At 47.6% G+C, this 22,228-nt stretch overlaps 4 protein-coding genes across 4 annotated transcripts; 1 reads left to right on the top strand and 3 right to left on the bottom strand.

Moving 5' to 3' along the window:
- Positions 1-6,085: 6,085 nt before the first annotated feature.
- On the bottom strand, positions 6,086-7,334 carry DFJ58DRAFT_735473 (uncharacterized protein; the record flags this gene model as incomplete). The annotated part of the gene is made up of 7 exons (XM_041386643.1): positions 6,086-6,108; positions 6,162-6,399; positions 6,431-6,486; positions 6,536-6,686; positions 6,734-6,962; positions 7,003-7,109; positions 7,164-7,334. The coding sequence occupies 7 exons, from the start codon at positions 7,332-7,334 to the stop codon at positions 6,086-6,088; spliced, it is 975 nt and encodes a 324-aa protein (XP_041236564.1).
- A 2,351-nt stretch (positions 7,335-9,685) lies between these two features.
- Positions 9,686-10,213, bottom strand: DFJ58DRAFT_628946 (uncharacterized protein; the record flags this gene model as incomplete). The annotated part of the gene is made up of 3 exons (XM_041381165.1): positions 9,686-9,774; positions 9,820-10,005; positions 10,057-10,213. Coding segments are annotated over 3 exons (432 nt in total), but the record flags the coding sequence as incomplete, so codon positions are not given.
- Positions 10,214-12,375: 2,162 nt separating this feature from the next.
- DFJ58DRAFT_735471 (uncharacterized protein) lies at positions 12,376-12,825 on the top strand (the record flags this gene model as incomplete). Its single annotated transcript, XM_041386642.1, has 1 exon — positions 12,376-12,825. One exon carries the CDS (start codon positions 12,376-12,378, stop codon positions 12,823-12,825), a length of 450 nt encoding a protein of 149 aa, XP_041236562.1.
- Positions 12,826-14,469: 1,644 nt separating this feature from the next.
- Positions 14,470-21,458, bottom strand: DFJ58DRAFT_820372 (ABC protein). The gene is given in 41 exon segments (XM_041391960.1): positions 14,470-14,803; positions 14,856-14,917; positions 14,973-15,058; positions 15,107-15,383; positions 15,434-15,449; positions 15,505-15,568; positions 15,617-15,697; positions 15,750-15,951; positions 16,000-16,024; positions 16,081-16,133; positions 16,190-16,262; positions 16,315-16,363; positions 16,417-16,576; positions 16,629-16,712; positions 16,761-16,826; positions 16,874-16,888; positions 16,938-16,958; positions 17,013-17,055; positions 17,109-17,211; positions 17,268-17,348; positions 17,401-17,524; positions 17,576-17,977; positions 18,028-18,094; positions 18,145-18,189; positions 18,238-18,351; positions 18,408-18,521; positions 18,571-18,963; positions 19,019-19,136; positions 19,189-19,255; positions 19,307-19,357; positions 19,411-19,555; positions 19,610-19,662; positions 19,718-19,724; positions 19,792-19,965; positions 20,014-20,148; positions 20,206-20,250; positions 20,307-20,663; positions 20,717-20,782; positions 20,844-20,895; positions 20,947-21,372; positions 21,385-21,458. 40 exon segments carry the CDS (start codon positions 21,081-21,083, stop codon positions 14,693-14,695), a joined length of 4,338 nt encoding a protein of 1,445 aa, XP_041236561.1. The 5' UTR covers positions 21,084-21,372; positions 21,385-21,458; the 3' UTR covers positions 14,470-14,692.
- Between the last annotated feature and the right edge of the window lie 770 nt (positions 21,459-22,228).

Raw genomic sequence — 22,228 nt, 5'->3', positions numbered from 1 at the left:
TGCAGCGCCAGAGCTTCAATACGCGACACCAGTTGACCAGAGTATGCCCCTTGACGATCCGTGCATTACTGACGAAACCAGCACTTTTTAACGATAGCAGTTCATGCTCCTTCAGCCGAATGTCCAAGTGGTGCATCAGATGCGCATCACATGGATCATGTTCCAGACGACCAAGACTGCATACCTTGACCACGCTAGAACCACTCCGAAGAAACGCCTCAAATGCGCTAATGGTTTGCACGAATGTTCCTCAGTTAACGCGATTTATGGATTGTTATACGTCGAAAGCTCTCAAGGAGCAAAGCGCCTATTGCCATGTTGCCGCCCGTAGCCTATCAGGCTGTTCAGGACAATGTCCTTGATGATCCGCATGCGTTTTCATTGAGCACTCAATGCGCCTTTGACATATGGAAGTTCCGCATTTTCGTTACTGACACCAGTTTGATCCTCGCACCGGTTACCAGCTATCCGCCTTTGAAGTGCAGCCATATTGGCCTAGACTCGCCACCGACACTTAGTATTCTCACGCTCTGCGCGCGCCTGACCGCGCAATGCGCTTATGTTTGTGAAACTAATCTTGGAATCGCCCCTCAATATCGCGTTTTTAGCCCTGCACTCCCCACCAAGCGCATTTCAAGTACCTTGCAGCAGATTACTGTCAACCAGATGCTCATGCGCACACTCCTGATGCCCTTCATGCGCTCTCCGACCCACCACCATCACTCACCTCGCACCATCCGTCCCGCCCAAATCCACATTCAGTATCACCGGCCGTCATACGCAAGCATCACGTTTCGCCTCTATGAGTGCGGAAGTCGCGGTTTATGCAGAAGGAAGAAGAAAGAAGACGAAGAACCCCCTAGAGCGCGCCCCCCCCACAGCGCATCCCTACCTTATCACCGCATATACCTCATGATACCGGAAGAAACACCACCATTCTTTTGTAGGATAACATTCTTTTATCCTGGGCTTCGACCAGAGATTTCATTTTAGGTTTCATTTTAATATTCTAGCACATAGGACAGATAACCCGCAGACAGTTCGCGCATTACAGGGATCTACACCAGGAAGAAAGAGATATACGAGAATATTGACCCTAGTGCTTGCACCGACTCATACGATAGTTTTTCCCCTTCTAACACATGAAGCAGCACCGTGCACCTTGTTACTATACCACCCAGGCGCTTCAGCCGCATTTAGGCGCCTTTCCATCGCATTTCCGCGCACTTATGTTACTCACAGCGCATAGAGGCATAGATGTCGAAAGAAGATCGAAGAAACCAAGTCAGATGGAAGTCCGCATAGATTGCAGCGCGTTTTTCCGTGTTTTCCTTGCAGTTTTTCTTACGCATAATTCCTTTCTTCGCATTGTATCTAGGACACCCAGTGGGGATTGGTTTGGACATAGATTGGATCGCTCCTCAGGCCCCACAAGCATCACATTTCACCCCCGGACGTATATTGGACGTAGACTCCATAGTGCGATCATTCCGTCACACTCAGTTGCAGTTTGCACTTTGCGCATTCATCCCCTCGTGTTTCCAGCTCTCGCGCTTTTGTGCTGTCGCCTTCCGCATTGTCGCATTTTGAGCAGTTGCCTTGTCGCCTTGTCGCATTTCCCGCAGTTGCCTTATCGCCTTGTCGTGTTTCGCCTTGTCGTGTTTCGCATTGTCGCATTTCCCGCAGTTGCCTTATCACCTTGTCGTGTTTCACATTGTCACGTTTCCAGCAGTCGCCTTGTCGCATTTCGTGTTTTGTGCTGTCGCGTTTTCGCATTTTCACCTTTCATGCAGTCCCATGTTCGTGCTTCGCCTTTAGCGCATTCTTGCGCTTCCACAACACATTCCCACGCCCGCACACATCACGCATTAACTACGCCTCATCGCACTTAGTCGCACTATCATCCGCACCCATCACACTCGACAATCATCATGTACCCTTATCACCGACTTCGCTTGAGAACCTCACCAGACGCGCTCTGAGTGGGGACACTCAGTATTCAAAGTCCCTGGGAGATGTAGAGACTCGCGTTTCTGCAGGCACATATGGGCACATTTCGCACCTTTTCACAACTCATGACAATTGGCCTTCAATGCACGACTTGCACCATCAGCAATATTCGACTTCTATCATGTCTCTAGTCGTTTTACACATAACACGCAGCTTTCCCGCGAAACGCGCCATAGACGCGGTACTTTCCCGCACAACAGCGCAGCATTCCCACACGCCACTGCCACCTTGCGCGCTTTCTCACGCTTAATCGCCCTGCATCGCCTATCATCCAGGAACGTCCCTCTATGTCCATCCACCTCATTGGTACAGTCATATCCCTTGCCTCATGGTTTGTAACAAGCATTGCAGTGTTATTACATGTCATTACGTATTCATAGCGCTTATTGCTCCTATCCCTTCCGCTTCCGATGCGATTTCCATAGTATAAAGTTGCTGACTTACTACACCATCATTATTACTCCCCTTTGCTGTACTTCCCTCGCTATTGGGTTTTACTTTAAAGTAGTAGTCACCACTTGGGCGCACTTTGTGTTTCCAATGGTTATCGTTATCCGCCTATACTAGACTATTATCCGCGCTCGTTATAACACTCGCTCTGCATTTGCACTTGCTTTGCACATCCGCTTCCTTATCTGTTTCCTTATCCAGTATTTTCCGCACAACGCGCGCCTTAGCGCTCACGTTCCCACGCTCGCGCTTACCTTAGTGCGCTCTCTTGCGCTTCGCGCTCACTTCACTTTTCTTCTTGCGCTTTCGCGCATCCATCACACTACAAGGGTCTTTCATTCATCTGGTTCTGTGTTCAGTAGCAGTCCCCTTTAGGGTCAAACATTCTTGCATTCTGCGAGTATAGCAGCTAGGCAGAGCCAAGACTCACTTATACTGGTTGAGCATTTTTAGATATTTCATATCAGCCCAGCCAGGTTGAGATCGCCTCAGCGCTCACCAGATATCCAGAATGGCGCATGTTACGCAAGGAGAATACCAAGACCCTTGTCGCATTCTTATTCGAGGAACTTCTTTGCAGATGGGGACCTATTACTGAAATCGTTACCAACAATGGACCCGCATTCCACGCAGCAGCTGATGAACTAGCAGTGCACTATGGAATTCACCCGATCCGCGTCTCAGCATACAACTCTCAAGCTAATGGTATTGTTGAGCGACGTCGCTATGATGTCCGGGAGGCCATCATGAAAAGTTGCAATGGGGATGAGGCGCACTGGTATCAATCCGTGCACTCGGTACTTTGGGCAGAACACGTCACTGTTCATCAAGCGACAGGACTTACACCTTATTTCATGGTTCATGGCGTCGAGCCTATCTTCCCGTTTGACCTTGCTGAAGGAACATTTCTAGTAGCACTACCTGACCAAGACACCTTCTCAACGACGGACCTAGTCGCATGGAGAGCCCGACAACTGCAGAAGCGACAAGAAGACCTCAATGATATCAAGGAGAAAGTACTCAAAGCACGCTATCAGTCTATCCACAACTTTGAGCAGCACTATCGTGGCTCGATCATAGATTACGACTTCGCGCCTGGCGCACTCGTTCTAGTCCGCAACTCTAAAGTCGAGTATGAGCTAAGTCGCAAGACGAAGCCGCGCTATCTGGGACCTATGATAGTCATCCACCGCACTAAGGGCGGGTCGTACATCCTTGCTGGAACTAGATGGTTCTGTGTCCCGACTGCGCTATGCAGCATTCCACCTACTTCCTTACCTTCCGCGCAGCGAAACTAAAGTCTCAGTTACTAGCATCACAGGTTTAGATGATGAAGCACTGAATACTCTAGCAAACGAAGACATAGAAGAGCCACCCGACGAAGCGCTCGATTTCGACTTCGATGCATGACCCGCCAGCATTCCTCAAATACCGCCAATATACCCATTCCCGACATCCGCTATCTCTCATAAAAACAAAAACACAAAAACATACCACTCTAGTACGATAGTCTCAGTTCCACCCCAGGTTTAGTCCGGTGCATCAGTTTCATTCTTCCGCTCTCAAGGACTCATATATGTTACGCGCCATCCGCGCATAGACTTAGTATCGCAACACAGACATTACAAGGATTGGACTATTTCGCGCGAAAGATTGATTACCGTACAATTTCTCTTTGAATGCGTAGGCAGCGCACCACGCACATTGACATGGTTTAGGGATTAAGTCACGCACGAATAGCGACAGGAGGAATAGACAAGGAAGCGCAATGAAGAAGCCAAGTCGGGTGGTACCCCGCCAATTGACCCGACTGCAACTAGTATCATTCACCTTCTTCCTGCATCGCATACTCATTTCACCTTACTTATCTCTTAGGCACCCAGTGGAGTTAGGACCGGTACATTGGATTTGGACATGGGACTTAAGGACTCAAGGATACCAGGACCAAGACACGCGATCACACAAGGACAACATGCGACAAGATCCTTCTATTCTAGCGCTATTCAAAAGATATCCTAAATTGTACAAGTGCGCTAACCCAGACATGCGACCCGCTCCTAGTACCTTCTACTGACTACCGGTGTGGGTATCACAACCTGGCAGGCACATATAAGAAAAGTGCTCAGCCAGTATAAGTGAGTCTCAGCTCTGCCTAGCTGCTATACTCGCAGAATGCAAGAACGTTCGACCCTAAAGGGGAAGCAAGGAAAGCAAGGATCCACGGAATGATGCTGAACAACCCTGATGAATGGCGGTGAAAGCGCGAGAAAGCGCGCGCGGGAAAGTGAAGTGCGAAGGTGCGCGGAGCGCGGGAAGGTAGTGCAAGCGGTGCACAAGTGTAGAAGATGGATACTGACAGTGCCACTAGCTATAGACTGATGCTAGGGCCTCAAGATGATGAAGGACACATGCATTGCATGGAACTAACTGATGATAGATACTGAGTGGTGGAAGCTGGTGGTATAGTTGGGTGTAAAACGAACATGAGAGTATGTAAGTTCTACCTAAGCGCTCTCCCAGGGTGTCATATACCATATATCCGGTTACAGATCCGATGATCTGGATCTCAGATCCGATCCAGATCCGATGAACATATCCGTCGTCCGGTCCACAGATCCGCTTTGATTCTTATTTCATTTCCTGTTCATATAACTCTAACTATCGTTCATCCCCTTTCGGTATTCCTGTACACCGGTATACCGGTTATCCTTTACTTCCGCTTTGCTTACTGATCCGCTACACTTACGAATCCGCTTTTACTTGTACTTCATTCCCGGTTCATGATTCGTGATCCATCCAACTTACCAATACGCTCCACTTAGACTTTGCTTATACTTTCGTACATAGCCTCGCACCTTTGCTTATTGATCATTCCATTAGCTATCCGTAGTATATAAACCTTTGTATATGCGCTGTAGTAGATCAGTTCGAATATCATCTTAGATTGCACTCATTCCGTCTGGACTCTGAGTCCCTCCGTTATCCATCCGGACTTGAGTACGCTACTCTTGTCTACTCCGAGACTTAGGATAGATTCCTATAGTCTACATATCCGCCTCTGTCTTCGGACAGTCCTCACCCGTTAGTTTCTAGTCCGGATCCGATCCGGATTGGCCGTTACTCTATATACGCGATACTTTAGCTCTCTGAAATAAGGGGCAAGACTCGGGAAAGGGGCACAGCGCACGAGCTGAGGCCGAAGCCCTTCGGATCCGATACTACTTGAGTACGGTCTTAACACAGGGCTCGAGCCGAATAGGGAGCGCTCTAAGTATGTAAGTGATGTAAAGTGATGTAAAGTAAGGGTCCATGACGAAATGGGAAGTGTAATATGCCAAATATGGTCAGATAATGAAAGGGACATACCGAGGGACTGGTTGGACGATGGATGGATGCTCCTGGATGCTGTGCGATGCAGGGCGCTTAAGCGCGAGAAAGCGCGCAAGGCGCGCATGCGGGAATGCTGCGCGTTGTGCGGGAAAGTATCGCGCCTATGGCGCATTTCGCGGGAAAGTGGTGCACTCTATAGGGAAGTCATAGTGGATGATAGTGCGAGTCGTGCCATGAAGGCCAGTTGTCAGAATTCGTAAAATGAGCCCATATGAGTCTGCAGAAATGCGAGTCTCTACACTGGCGCATCCTCTTCCACTTGCAGGAGAGAGCAAGCGAGTCAGCCTCAGCCATCATCTCCATTAACATACCCTGCATGGTAGTCATTTTCGCATATAGCAACCTCACCCTCCCCTCCAGAAGCAAATCCTCCTTGGTGAAGCCAGTATCCGCCAAAGGATCGAAGTCACCCGACACCTCCGACTCCCGCTCCTTCCTCTTCCAACTCTCAACCACCGATCCCTCTGCAGACTCACCCTCCTCCTCATCCTCCGACCCTTCTTCATCTTCCTCCTCAGCCGCAGATGGCGAAGTAGGCAAAGGAGTCGTCTTGGGGCGACGAATCAAGTTGTGAACCGACTGATGGTCCAGCGGCAACTTTGGCCTTAGCCCTAGCGGCAGCCCGCACCTTTGCAACTAAGAGAATAAATTAGCGATGCATAAGTCAAAACGGGAAAGCACTCACCTCCACGACCGTGGGTCGCATACTTGCAAGCCTTGTGATTGGTCTTGCAACAGTCGCAAGCCACAGCAACTCTCCTGACGCAAGGCTTCTTCACCTTGTGGCACCCTTCGCAAGGTACCAGATGAACGATGGGCTCATCGCTATCCTTCTTCTGCGAACTCTTAGCGAAAGAAAAATGAAAAGAAAGGAATGACTTACCAAAACCTTCTTGCTCCCGACAGCGTCGGTAGTCGCTGCCCGCTGAACACGCAGAGGAGCTACCACAGTCGGAACTTCCTCCTCTCCACTCGCGTCAGCATCGCTATCCCCTCCCTCCTGATCCTCCATGTTAGCGTCTGACTCTGGGGTCTTCTCCTTTTCCTTCTCCTTCTCCTTACCCTTCTGCTTAGCGGCTTTCTCTTGCGCCAACTTCTCAGTTGGCCAGTCGCTGGGCCTCCATCTTGAAGGCATGGAGTTGAGCCGCATACCACTCATATGACTGTTGGGCCTTGCAGCCAAGTGCACCTTCATCCGCAGAGAGTGCGGTACTCAAGCCATAAGTTTTGCCATCAATGGCATTGGCATCAAGGTCCTGCTATAAGCAGAAAAGTTAGAAAAACAAGTAAGCAAGATAGAGAGGGAAAAATACCACAAGTTTGGCCCAGTCGCGCGACCACTCCTCCTTGCGCTGCATAAGGTCAGGCCTGTCATCCAGAACGGCGTTGGCCAGGTTGACCATTTTAAGGTGCAATTCGCCAAAAGCACGCTGGAGTCTCTCAGCGTGAGGGTTTGCGACAGTGGTAAAATCAAAAGACGACATGATAGAAAAAAGTATGAGGATGAGGGAATGAAAGAAGGAAAGTCGGAGGGTTCTTATAGGGACATGCAATTGGGACCACACTTCCATTGACCCCGACCCAATCTTCGCGACCACCGCATGCCCATTATTCCTTGCATTGTTCTAGCCCACCGACCGCGACCACTGCATGTGTACACTTCCATCCACTGTTCCGGCTCATCGATTGTGTCCACCGCTTCTATCAAATTTCCACTATCCGATCATCACTTCCATATCGGGTCACCATCGATCATGTGCCCTTATTGATGGACAAAATTTTGCTAAGTCCCAAATTGCGACATGAGACCGACTGGGGACAGTCGGTATTCAAGTTTCCCACAGATGTGACAATCATACCAGCGCTAGGCGCATATGAATGTCATGGGCACAATTTGCCTTACCTTGAGGAAAGGAGTAAAATGCTAGTCACCAGCGCTATTCAGCTCCCAAGCTATCCGCTTTGGAACCGCTTTTCTCCCATAGTGCGCTGCCCAGCCCGACGCCTAGGTATTCTGTCCTCCCATGTCCTGCCTATGTCCGCCTACCTCTGCTGGTGCATTATTTTTCCTTAAATGTCGCTACTCATCAGTTGCAGGTCTTATTACATGCATCCTCGTGTTCCGCTGTGCTGCATGTCTTATTACCTGTTGCTACATCGTGCCTTCATCAGTGTTGCTACTATTCTCGCCTACGCATTCCCAAACTTTTACACAGTATGATAAAATGACCCGTCGCACATACAGTACAGTACTTCCCTTCCCTGGACCTTTGCTGGTGTCGGAGTCACTTTAGTTGCTATATCTTAGTCTTGGTGCAATCAATTCCGCTCTTGCCAATCTCTCTGATTGCGTGTCGCTTGACTTGCTTTAAGTGCGCGTCGCTAAAGTTGCCTCATAAGTTTGATTTTTGCAACGTCGGGATCGCTATCGGTAGTCGAGCTATAATCTAGTCGCTATCGGGCATTCCACTTGCACTATCATACCTTATTCCTTGCTTTCCCTTCTTTTGATTTCTTCTCGCTGTCGCTAGTCAGACGTCGCATAGCGCTATCACATAGGACAACTTGCATAGCGCTACTTACTTATACGCACGTTTCTCTGTTGGAACTCACTTGTCGCTAGTCGCTGATCGCTACAGCGCTACTCATTGGTTTTTGGTCTTAGGTCGCTATAGGTTATTAGCCCTTCGCATCATCGCTACCCTTGCATATTTGAAGGGAGTTGCTTCAATAGCAGTCCTCTTGGGTCGAATACTACACTTGCAGCCTATTTGGATAAGTAGCGCTAGTTTCTAACCAGCCTAGTCGCTATTTCTCTTTCACAACGGATAAGGATATGGAGGTCTGGATGTGCATCCAGAAGGCGTACGGAAGGCGTGGGAACATCATCGGACGTAGGTCCAGAATATATTGAGTGCAAATTGGGGGGCATACAATAAGACAGATTGATAGTAAGACGTACCTTCAGTAATTCTGTAATATATTGCCGGATAAGTGTATCTGCGGAGTTGATGTCTGCATCCAACAAAGTATGTTGCATCAAGATACGAAGAGCACCAGATAGCTTGAGGAAGTTAGCTGGGTCATCTGGGTGCAGATCAAACTTAAGTTCTTCTTCACCATCATCACCTGCATCGGTCATGTGGGGGACCTCAGAAGCAGCAGAGGGGAGGGTTCCGGTTGAGTATCAGAGGGGAGAACCTCCATAGCATCATTTGTGGCCTGTAGAGTAGATGAGTAAAGGAAATATATACATTCAGCACATACCTTCTTGCAATATTTTGCTGCCTTTTTCTCTGCAGAGAGTCGAGCCTTCTCAGCCTTCTTCTCCGCAGCTAGTTGAGCCATCTCTGCTTGCTTGGCAGCGGTGGCTTTAAGTCTTGCATCACTCTTTTCAGCAGCCTCTAATTCTTTCTCCTTAGCAATACGAGCCCTCTCAAGTGCATGAGCTTCTTTACCTTGCTTTTTAGCTGCCTTGAGCACCCTACAATCCACAAGTTCCTTCTCGGCCTGATGCACCTTCTCAGTTTCTAGTCGCTCAATCTGTGCAACACAATCTTGCAGGATGTGGTCACTATCAGCACTTGGGAGACAAGTGCTCCACAGTTGAGGTATCTGATGTGATGATCCAGTAGCACATATTTATGTATGGGAAAGAAACTTACTACTATCGGACCGTAAACAGTTGAAAGCAAGAGCCATTGATTCGGCTGTGAGTGATCCTCCTGAGGGCATACCTATGTCCTAAGGGAGCTTTCTGCATGCACTTGGTAGGGTGAACTATGTGACATATCAGTCTGATGAAACAAGAAGAAAGTACTATACTTACGTTGGCAAGCATGTCGTGAAACAAGGTCAGTTTGTGGTTTGGACGGAGTACTTTCCCTTGCACCCAAATGTTGTAGAAATGTGTTTTGACGAGACCTATTGTCTAATGAGCAATTAAATAAAACGTTAAATAGAATGTACCAAGAAATAGATTATGCATTGGGTCGATTACAACTTGATTGACTAAATTGAAGTATGAGTGCCTGGAAAGCTGAGTATAGTGTGTTGCATAGTCTTTGACGAAGTTCTTGCATGCAGTATGTGTGGTCAGTTGTTGGTATTGTTCTCCTAACTTGCACTGTTGCAAATTTGTTTGTTCCTTGAATGCTGGGAATCATACTTGGTGTGAGCATCAGAAGGAATAGCTTTGATACTCACCATCTTTCACAAACGCGGCTGCTCTTGCTTTATCTGCTTGCATGATCCAGCAAGCTGTACATAAGTTAGTGTGTGAATGCGAACCAAAACCACCAATCTTGTGAGTGGCTGGTTTATCACAAACTACAGCAACAAGAATTAAGTGAACAAGTCGACCTTGATCAAATTATCAGTTGATCTGCTAATGTGGTTCATATCTCATATCTTACTCACCTTCTGGACATGATTCTGTTGGTACCTTGATGCCATGCTTCCAGAGTCGTAAGAGATCCGAGACAATTGGGCAAAGAAAGTGTTGTATTTGATCAGGATTCTGCTCCTTTGGACCTGGTGTCCTCTTACTTAAGAGTCTTATATACAACACGTATATAGTGACAGCACAACTATATAGGATAAGACTTCTTGTCAGTCCTTAAGTACACGGTCTACAATGTGAAAGAGAAATAGCGACTAGGCTGTTAGAAAACCAGCGCTACTTATCCAAATAGGCGCGAATGTAGTATTCGACCCAAGAGGACTGCTATTGAAGCAACTCCCTACTAATAGCAAGGGAAGCGATAGTGCTGTGACAATCATATTGGCACTAGTCATGTATACCTGCATAAACCTTCAATAGGTGGACCAAAGTTATCCCTCATATTATTCACTACTCCCCTATCAGCAGTCTTCACTTGTCTCAGCCATAACCCTTGTCCAATGCTATTCCGCACTTTTCCTGCACTATGCGCTGCACATTCCCACAGCGCTATTCATGCTCCCTGCGACTTATCCGACGCTATTCCCGCACTTATAGCACTATCAGAACTACCAGCAATGTGTCTATAGGAGCATTAGTGCATGTCCACTCTACCTAGTGCTTGTCCGCTCTATCTAGCGCTTGTTCCCAGCGCCTAGCGCTAGTCCAGCGCGCTGTTCTCGCGCTCTAGGAATCACCCGAAATGTCGGAATCCATCCATGGTCCATCCTACCTCATTGGTATGTAATTTGCCTTGCCTCGAGTTTGTAAAAAGTGCTACAGTCTTATTACATGTATATCCTATCCCTTCCGAGTCCAAGATGGTATAGTTTACTAGTATAAGAAGCCTATGGTGACTACTTCGACTTTACTTCCCTTCGACTGTATTTCCTTCTCCTTAGGTTATACTTAGAAGTAGTCACCCTTTAGTTGCGCTCTATGGCCCCTATTTGACTTTCCTTACCCTTGCAATCAATACCCTTGATCTCACTCACTATTCATTACCCTCCTTTGACTCAGTGTCTGCTTTCTTGACTTCTGCTCTTTCCCGTGCATTAGCGCTCTATCTTGCGACGCGCTATTCCCGCGCTTTAGCGCTCTTTCAGGTCTTTCGATCTTGAGTTGTCCTTAGTAGCTTTTCCCTCAGGTTGAACGTTCTTGCTTTATTGTTTGCAAGTATAGCAGCATAGGCAGAGCTTAGACATATACTGGCTTAGTACCTTTACAAGTGCCTAGTCAGGTTGTGTTTTTCACAGTGCGAAGGACTAAAAACTTATAGCGACCTAAGACCAAAAACCAATGAGTAGTGCTATAGTGATCAGTGACAAGTAAGTTCTGACAGAGAAACGTGCATATAAGTGAGAAGCGCTATGCAAGTTGTTTTATGCGATAGCGCTATGCGACGTCCAACTAGCGACAGCGAGAAGAAATCAAAGGGAGTGAAAGCGAGGAGTAAGATAAGACAGTGCAAGTGAAATGCCTGGTAGTGACTAGATTGTAGCTCGACTACCGATAGCGATCCCGATGTTGCGAAAGTCAAACTTAAGAGGGAACTTTAGCAACGCGCACTTATAGCAAGTCAAGCGACATGTGATCAGAGAGATTTGGCAAGAGCAGAATCGATTGCACCAAGACTAAGATATAGCAACTAAAGTGACTCTGACACCAGCAAAGGTCCAGGGAAGGGAAGTACTGTACTGTATGTGTGACAGGTCATTTTATCATACTGTGTAAAGGTTCGGAATTGTGTAGGTGAGTATAGTAGCGACACTGGTGAGGGAATGATGTAGCGACAGGTAATAAAACATGCAGCACTGCGGAACACGAGGATACATGTAATAAGACCTGTGACTGATTAGTAGCAACATTTAAAGACAAATAACGCACCAGCAGAGGTAGGTGGACATAGGCAGGACATGGGAGGACAGAATACCTAGATGTTGGACCGGGTAGCGCACTATGGGAGAAAAGTGGTTCCAAAGCGGATAGCTTGGGAGTTGATAGCGCTGGTGACTAGCGCTTTACTCTTTTCCTCTAGTCAAGGCAAAATATGCCTATGACACTCATACGCGCCCAGCACTGATATGATTGTCACACCGCGGGTAAACGCAAAGCCGAGGGTAAATGCAAAGCCGAGGCTGATGACAGTGCAAGAGCCGTTGATTCGCCCTTCAGGCTCTACCAAGGCACCCTCAGCATCTGGCCAATCTGTAAAGTCCTCACACATTAGTGCCCCTCAAGCATTTCAACAAATGGGTTCGGAGATCCGTGATCTTAACACTACATTCGGTGTTGCAGCGAGTGCTTTAAAAGACCACACTGAACACTCGATTTCACACTCCATAGATCCCATCCCTATGCGCAGGGAGAGGGCTATCTCTCATTTGCTAACGGAGGGTCTAGAGGACGCTGAAGTAATTGTGGTCATGAAGCAGTTCAGGCAGGACATCTCTATTGCAGACTTGTACTTAGCTATTATCAAGGCCAAGGATAGTATATGTCGATTGTTTTTGCAGGACCTAGTCAATAGTTAGAATAAACTTTTCATGCTAGGTACAAATACATTTGATTGCGACCGCTACAAGTACAAGTACACTGGTACAGATCTAGTACGAGTCAGTTGGATACTCCTCCGAGTATGACTCCCCTCTCTCCTGTCATATAGCAAGGTAGTCCTCCCACATTTGGAGGGCAATATCTTCATGGCGTTGATTTGAGCGAGTGCGCACCTCATCAGTGGGAGGACCTTGAGCAAGTGCACCAGTATCACGCAGCTGCTGGTTACCCAAGTCAAGATTGACCTGATAGTAGTCCAGCATGTCATTGGGATCGTGAACACGGATGACATTGTGCACTAGGCACAATGCCAGGGGGATGCGAGCTTGCATGGCCATGTCGTAGTGAGGGGGAAGGAGGAGAATCCAGAAGCGATTCTTCAGGACACCAAAGATGCGCTCGATGACATTTTGGAGCATGGCATGGCGTAGATTAAACAGCTCTGTGTAATCAGACGGCCTAAAAAATATCAGTACAGATATATTATAGAAGAGGGAATATATACGTGAGATGGCCATGGCCCCATTCAGCGAGATGATAGTGTACTCCCCGATAGGGGACAAGTAGCTCATCACACACTCCAGAACCAGCATCCGCAAGATAGTATTTACATACCCTCAGGTATATTAAAATCATTAATGCAAGTGTTGTGATATAGATGTGCATCCGCTGCAGACCCCTCCCAGCCGCTCAACATGTACACAAATGACATGTTGAAGCTACAAGCGGCCAGGCTGTTTTGGGTCAGACTACCCTTACGATCACAAGCGGCATCACACTCTTTGGCAGAGGGATGGCATGCGATATAAGTGCCGTCGATAGCACCAATGGTGTTAGCAAAATAAGGGTAAAATTTCAGCTTCTGGAGAATTTCCAGAGGTGTGGGATTGTCTGCGTCAGGCAAGTGAACGTATAAGGGATATATGGGGGGGGAGGTGAATGCATTGAGAATCTGTTCAAAATATCTAGATAAAAATCAGCATGTCTATCAATAAAAATGAGGGAATGACACACTTTGATATGGTATCATTGGAACGTTGAAAGTGCTCACCAACGTGGCGCACAGAGAGACCTGTGACACTTGTGTACGGGAATATGGCGAGCTGCTCCTCCAGCTGGACATATTTGGAATCTTTGCATCCAGAATCACAAAGTAAGTTCAAGAGAACATAGAATACATGCCACCGTACTCCAAGTTCACATTGTATACGATCAGGATGTCCAGTAAGTAATTCATTGACCCATCCCAACCCTGACAAAGCAGAAGTATGGTAAGGTTGCTTGTTAAAGTAAGTATCAGAGTAAGAGTCGAGGGTCTGGGTAGCAGCGTTGAGGATGATGTTGACCATACAATTAGCACCAAGAAGAATTTTCCGTATCCACTCCAGCTGGAGTACATCCAGTTCATCGGTGTCGACTATGGTGGTGCCTTCGAGATCATCATCATTTTCATTAACTGTAGTAGTATCGTCGTATTCTGGCAGGTCAAAGTTGGGGTTGTGCTCGTTGAATGACATCGTGGGTGCACAAAGGCTGTAGGGTGCGTGTTATCGTGTTATCGATACATATGATATCTGATATCAGCGTGACATCGGATATTCAAGGGCCGATGACAAAGCAAGTCAAATTTTCAAATTTGCATCTTAGTTGCGCAAAATATTTGTATCCGAACAGACTCTAATTTATCATTCACATTTCGATTGAAGTTTTGCCTGGGGCGAAACTCCAAAACCGCCGATCTGTGAGCAAAGAACAACATCACCTTCAATACCGCTACAAGAAATAAGTACCACATAGGTGCAGGCCTCGCCAACATGAAAAAAAATTAACCTCAAACTTGGCCATTTAAGCCTGTCTACTCGTCTCTATATCTTTCAGCGAGATATTACTCCTCTCGCACATCCCGCGGAAAATTCCGCTCTCTATTTTGAAAAGATTGGATGGAGTATCAAATTCCTTCGATAGAGCGTGAGCATGGAACCGCTGAAAGGCGTTCAAATCAACCTACGGCAACAAGGCCAGCGTCGAGGACCAGAATCCGGTCATATGAAATGATGGTACGAAGTCGGTCTGAAGCATCATCACATTACAACATTGCACTGAGAGCACAGAAGATGAAACGCACGGGCAATACAAAGTAGCGTGCGATCCTGGAATTCCGTCTGGATAGTTTGCTGAATTTTGCTATCAGTATCGAGATCAACAGAGGCTCTGAAAAAATTCAACATCAAGCATCCAGGGAAAGAGCAGATGACTAACGTGGCCTCGTCGAGCACAACGACTTTGCAGTCTTTCACCAGCGCACGAGCTAGACTGAGCAGAGATCTCTCCCCGACACTGAGGTTCGCTCCCTCGCTCTCAATGGTACTGTCAAGGTTGTAGCGGCTGGTGGAAGCCTGCTCGCTTCCGACGCCATGACTGGAAGATGTCCGTTTCGAGGTGGTGCTAGAATCAAGCAGACAAGATCGATGCAGCGCATCCCATAGCTCCGCGTCACCGTGTTGGGAGAATGGATCTAGGTTGGAGCGGATGGTACCTGGTAATCATTTAGCGCTTCACAAGAGCATGAAGATCTACGATACTAACCGCTAAATAAAAGAGGCTATCGAGTTCGTACGTGAGCCCTGTGTTGGGTTGTACAGGGAAATATTACAAACATCTTGTGGGATAATAGAAATCTTGGAGCGGAGATCTTGAAGACCAATTGTAGATATATCGACACTAGAAGGAATGAAAACCGATACTCGTCACGAGCGATGACCCACGCACCCATCAATCGTGATTGAACCACCAGACACCTCAACAATTCGGAACAATGCGAGCATCAACGAAGATTTACCAGCACCAGTCCTGAAGGGACACCGCATTAGCACATGTGTGTAGATCAGACAAACTAGCTGACCTTCCCACAACACCTATCTTTTCGCCTCCCTTGATCTTGATCGAGATGCCCCTCAATACATTGGGAAGGCCCGGCCTATATGCCATTTTAACGTCGTTAAATTCGACGGCACCATGTTCAGGCCATTGCGCCGGAGGCTTTCGTTCTTCAATCACATGCGGAGCCTCTTGAGGTATCGTATCACCTTCAACGTACTGTACCACTGCAAGACATAAGCAAGAGTTGACATATCATAAATTTGGCGGCTCACATCGCTCCACTGCATTCATGTAATTCTGAGGCAAATGACGATTCAATAGCCTGTAATGTGAGATAGTGAGGAAAGCCTTACCTCAACATCTGCTGTTTGTCTGGTTACCGCACTACACATTTGTGACAGCGAGGCTGTGACACAAAAAGGTTAATCGTCTGTACTTTCGTGGTGGCATTGGGAGACTCACTGGTATACGTCAGTACCAACCCTATCTGGGCGGCGTTTATACCAGAGACGTCGATCACTGCGAGAAGAGCAACCTATTGAGACCATAGGTGAGTATGAGGTATCTGTCATTAAATAGACACCTACAAGGAAGACTAATATACCTCCCATGAAGTCCAACCTTATTGCAAGCCATCTGAGGGAAGATGATGAACCAACGACCGCCACGATATATATAAGGCTACTTGCCTCTGATTCGTGACTACGAGGAATAGAGCTCTATCCTCCAGATCAACGTAGTATCTATTGGAGGCAATAAACCGCTTCATTTCTCCGTAGCTTCGGATTGTCGGAAGCCCTGTTAAGGTTTCCGAAAAGTGGGCATAAAGAAGAGAACGAAGGATAGAGTCTGATGACCGATTTCAACGGAGGCTTTCTCGGTCAGAAATACAACAACAAACCCAGGCGCTTGACTTCACGAGCACTAGCTCGATAAAAGGCAGCAAAGTAGCTGTAACCAATAACGATGAAGAACACAGCAATAACTAGACAAGTATGAGCCATATCCTCGCAGATGATATCTATATACTAACCAAAGTACGGTTCAAGGATAGAAACGATAATGATAGAGCCAGTCACGCTGGACAGCGTAAGGGCAACTGGATCTCCAGTCAGTTTCCGTAGACGAAGCGTGCGGTTAACGTACGCAATCTCATTGATTCTTGACTACGTGTAAGTAACATCTCGCCATGACGTGACAGACGACTCACGTGGTAGTTGATTGTCAATACCTGGGTGGAAGGTTTCAGCAAGTATAACATATCATAAATCAGCGAGATACTGACTGTCGATATCCTTGCCAAAAATGCTCAGGATCCGGCCCATAGGCTACAGGAACACAGTGAGCATTGGTTTTAGCGCTTTCATATACAATCACTCACTGTAGTGTCGAAAAAGGACATGGATGCGTGAAAGACGTTGCGTACGGACTTGTGGTGCAGGCTTTGAGAAACATAATTGGACATGAAGTCGATTGCAGCACCACTGCAGCAAGTTGTATTCAGTGAATGTGCCGCCATCTGCGATGGGAACCGACTTACAGAAATAATGTGAAGATCGCTTGACTAATCCCTAGGCAGCCGTACAGCGTCTGATAGAACGAGTTCGGTCTGTCGAATGTGCTGCACCAGTATTTTAGAAAAGGAATCAAGAAGTCAATAAAAAGACACTGACTTCGCCTCCCACCAAACTAGCGTGTATGAGTTCAAGATCAGGCTTCCCTGCATCCCAAGCATGATGAGAATAAGCAGGGGACCTGTTATTGAACCGCGTCCCGCTACCAAGTAGGTCCAGTACACTTTGAAACTGTTTCAATCCAGGGAAACACTTCAGATAAACTTGATCGCACCTCCCCGGGATACAGAGCCCGTCGACCGCTTCTCTTTGACGATCAAGCGGCCTTCGAGTTTGCCACTGCCAGTAGCCTTTTCTTTGGCTCTTTCTGACTTCAACTTTATATCGTCAATGGAAATGCCTGTCTGCAGAGTGACTTCCTCTGCCTGGTCTTCATCTTTCCCTTCCGACGCATGACCACCGAACTCCAGGTCCATACGCGCAAAATCACCACCGCGAGAGACCAGTTCCTCGTAAGTTCCGCTCTCTGTGATGACTCCATTGTTCAGGGTGTAGATGTAATCTACCTGAGAGAGGAAGTGGATTGCGTGCGTGACCAGAATGACAGTAATTCCACGATTTCGCAGGGCACCAACGATGGCATCTTGGAATAAGGACTTTCCGACGTGAGCATCCACTAAAGACATTCTTCAGTATAATACATGTCATATAAATTATATAGCTCACCTGCCGAAAGCGGGTCATCAAATATAACAATTTCAGGGTCAAGGTACAGGGCACGAGCAATGTTAACCTAGGTGAACGATAAAAATTGCTCTTAACGGAGGCAAGCCATGAACCCACTCTCTGCTTTTGGCCACCGCTGAGATTGATTCCCTTTTCTCCGATCTGAAATAGAGCATAAGCAGTATTATCAAGTTGAATTCATCCACATACCTCAGTCAGATCCCCGTCTGGGAGTTGTTGGAGATCTGGAAGTAGACAAGCGGTCTCAATAATGCGCCAATATCTGTCTTCCTCGAATGGTTGGCCAAAAGTGATATTATCACGCTAGCGTGAAATGTTAGATGTATTTTCCCTTACGAAAGCGACACCATGCCACTGACCAACGTAGTATTCTGGATCCACGCGGTCTGCGGACAATAACCAACACGACCGCTAAATGAGACATGCCCGGAGACCTTCCTCATCTCCCCTATGAGTCCTTGCAATAAACTGGACTGTTCATGGGTCAGTAGTCGCTTCAAGAACTTCACTCGACAACATTACCTTGCCGCTTCCGACAGGCCCAACTACAGCGACGAGCTGACCTCGTGGAATGGTCATGGTCACATTCTTTACCTGAAAAACAGGTGCATCCTTCCCAGAAGCGGGCTTTTCCTTCGCCGTGTCTTCCTTCATGCTCCTGTCCTTGCCTCTCGGTGGACCGCCGCCGCGTGAACCCTTCGAGCTGAAAGCCTGGCCAGAGTCTTTCCCATACGACTCCCACTCAAATGTCGCGTCCTTCGCCAGAAGCGCGAGTTCTTGCTCCTTGTCAATCACGAGTGTATCTCCGGAAATAAGCTCAGCGCGGAACACATGCGCAATCCGCTGGATCGCGCTGAGTGCATCGGGAATAGCCGAAAGAGCGCGAGGCATAAACATCATTGGTTGGCGGAGAAGCTATTTATCTGTCGGTTAGGTGCGTGTCTATGGATGCCGCGGGAAACGATTTCACCTGGAATAAACTCAGCGAACTGAATATGACCGCAACATTGAAGTTGTGCGCTGTAAGGGTGTACGTGACGAAAGCTAGTGTGGCAGCGAGGATTGGCAACGAGATCGCGACTGCGAAGCTATGTAAATTAAATTAGTAGGCGTCGCCGTGCTATACATATATGGACTCACCTCGCCGAAGTTAGATGAAGAATCCATCGGATACCACGCAGTTCCTTCTTTCGAAGGTCAAAGATTCCTAAGCGATGTTGGTGAGTATGTTGTTGATATTCTTTGTTATCATACTTACTTTGAAGGAAAGGAACCTCGTATGAGAAGTACTTGACAACCCGTATGGCCCCTGTACACCTCTTCAGCATCCTTGCACGTCCTAGCTGCCCCAAGATTACGTACCGAGTACTTCTAGCAGAACTTTGGCTCGTTGATCAGTCCACTTCATCGACACTAAACGAACACGGTGCTGCAGTGCCATTAACCGTTGTTGAAATGGAATCATGAGGATAAATAGCGAGAAACCAGCGAGTGCAGACGGCCCGAGCTAATTTTCAAGTGTAGTTAGAACAAACCAGACTCTTCATAGCGTACAACAAACTTCAGTTAAAAGAATAATTAAACAAACTGTGATCTGAATAGGCGCCGTCCAGCCTTGAATACAGTAAGTCATTTCTATATCTGGATATCAGAGATCCTGTATGCTGACCTGCATGCTAGTAAGGAGGGACAGACTACAAGTCAGTCGATGACATGAGTGTGATGCTTAAGTTTGCAACTCACAAACCACTGCGCACACGCGTCAATCCTGCTCACGTCAGTAGAAATATGGTTAACAAGCGTGGCGTTGTTGAGTTTAACACGCGCTTTGCCCGTGAGGTTCACTCCACGCTCGTAAATACATGTTATCAGTGTGGCTCTAGCCAGTACGCCAGTTGCCATTGAACGCCAGAAGAACTTCAAAATATTAGTTGAGCCCAGTGCAACTCATAAAGTTTTACACACCTGGTGTGTGCATACGCTGGCCATCACGGTGAGCGCAAAGAGCCCAAAAGCCATGGCAATACCACGACCGATATTGGGGACAGGTGTTCCTGCAATGGTCGCATCGGAACGCTCCTGCGCAAAGACAATGATTTGCTGCAGGGGAGAAGAAATATCAGAGGTTACCACAACCAAACACAAGATATTATTCACCCGAAGGACGATAGGACCCATGAGCTGTGCTGTATCACCAAAGACCTGAGTGGTGTTGAACATCCATTATGACAGTAACAATTCATAAGGAAAACCCATACCTTGAATACACCTCCCATCCAGAACATACCACGAAAGACATCATTCAAAGCCCAAGTAAGGCTGGCCTCTTTCCGCGCTTCGGATTCTCGCCAATGGTTCTGAAACGCTGCACATCGCTCAGACCAAGTTGCGCCTTGTTTCTGACTATTCCTTGAAATTGCACGCATGGCCCAGCCGGCACGCTTGAAGAGAGATGGGCTGATTTCTCCACTCTCAAGTCGTGCATTCCAGTCGGCTGCCGCCTCAACACGTCGCTGCCATGCAGATTCGAGTTTAGCGGCAAGGACGGCCGACTCTCGGGATGGGTCCATTTTGTATAGATCAGATGCCTGTAATGTGCGCTGATATCCGAGAACCTGGATGTATGCGTTATAACAGTATACGTTGGGATCAAAATTCGATGACTGACCATTATATCGGTGATCCAGGAGTAGGTGAGCTGAGAGAAAATGGAAGCATTGGCAAAAGGCGTCAGCTGTTGAATACCATGTTATTACGAGGGTCCTTCAGGAAATTAGCGTAGGGGGTTCGCGTACCGCTGCATCCTCCAGAGACGGGGGAGCTGGAGGTGGTGGGTCCTTGGGCAACCTGCTCGCGGCTCCATCAGGAGTACGTTGTTTGGAAAATAGCTTTACTTACCACAACTGCCACCATTTTTGACGAAAGTTGGTATACTCCTCACCAGCATCGAACTGAAGGTTGAAAGGTTGAAGGTTGGCTGTCTTGGCCTCCTCGACCTTTTCCTTCACGAATTCTTCTGACCGTTGGGAGGTCATACGGAACGAGGTGGGGACACAGCAAATACTGGGCTAGATGGTGGCGGCTTGCTGAAGAATTCGACTCCGATCGGACATACATTATAAATACACATTGTCATCATATGAAGATAAGCCGCTAAGCGTCAGGCGTCAAATTGCCTCGCGGTCACTTAGCTCACCTGTCACTCCATCAAACCGCGGCCGGTGAGGTACGACGGCTGAAGAACGGTGACTTGTGACCCAGAAACAGAGTTGAAGAGAGGCGGGACCAAGGTCTCGGATGCCACACCTGTACGCACTGCCGGAGGCTCGTAGATGGAGCGCTCATCTGTCTCAACTCGGACTAGGCTATAGATGATCAGAGTTCCACAATAAGTTCCAAATTTAATTATGCACTAGTCATGTTGTCGACCTAGTAACTGAAAAAGTTTGTTCTGGTACCTGGGACAGTCCGATCGTGTACCGTGTCCTCCGCGTGAACGCGTCATACAAAGTTGCGTCATAATAACACGGACAAAGACCGGGTTGCAGCATGTGTAATCGTGCTGACAAACCTTTGTTCGTTGGACCAGGAACCAAGTGGCTAGTATGATGGTGCCCATTAGACTTGCAATGCCCAGATCCGTACTACCCTTTTCTAGCTAGGTTCAAGCAACAAGGGACGAGTCATGACCCGTTTGGACCTCCCAGTCTCGCACAACAAAGGAAGCTGGAGCTGTGTCACACGCTTGGCTTCAGTATCGCTGAGTAGTCTCAACTTTTCCGTACTCTGCACCTGCTCAGGCTGGCATCCGAATCGATATGTGATAACAGTGCACCGATGATCGCGTTTCACCAGTTGCTTTTTCTTGTCGCTGTCGTAGCCTAGTGCTTAGATCAGGACGTACAACTTGCAACGAGCATGCTGTCGATGCTCCTCGATCGTCCTAGTACAGATTGCTCTCACCATGATAAATGTATGCGTGTCCTTTGTTGCATCACTAGGCCGCCCGTATTACTGCTATTACTGGACACAGCTGCACACCACAATGCTAACACTATGAATCTCGCAACTCGCCAAGGCCATCGAATTTTTCAATGCGGAGTAGGGATTCACTGTCCAGTGTCGACTACCCGACAAATGAGCTACGAACTCGCGATCTGTCAAGGTTGCCCTTCACTAG

The sequence above is a fragment of the Suillus subalutaceus genome (assembly GCF_016647625.1).
Source record: "Suillus subalutaceus strain FC151 chromosome Unknown DFJ58scaffold_215, whole genome shotgun sequence".
NCBI classification, from domain to species: Eukaryota; Fungi; Basidiomycota; class Agaricomycetes; order Boletales; family Suillaceae; genus Suillus; species Suillus subalutaceus.
The sequence above is the reverse complement of the archived record's forward strand: the minus strand, read 5'-3'. Positions and strand labels throughout refer to the sequence as shown.

Bases quoted from the DNA above. Each gene is read 5' to 3' on its own strand.
- DFJ58DRAFT_820372 (XM_041391960.1), bottom strand. From the start codon at position 21,083: ATGACCTCCCAACGGTCAGAAGAATTCGTGAAGGAAAAGGTCGAGGAG. The intron at 17,978-18,027 runs GTGAGCTATATA...GAATGTCTTTAG, and splicing joins TGATGACCCGCTTTCGGCAG to TGGATGCTCACGTCGGAAAG. The intron at 15,952-15,999 runs GTGAGCCGCCAA...TATGTCTTGCAG, and splicing joins CATGAATGCAGTGGAGCGAT to TGGTACAGTACGTTGAAGGT.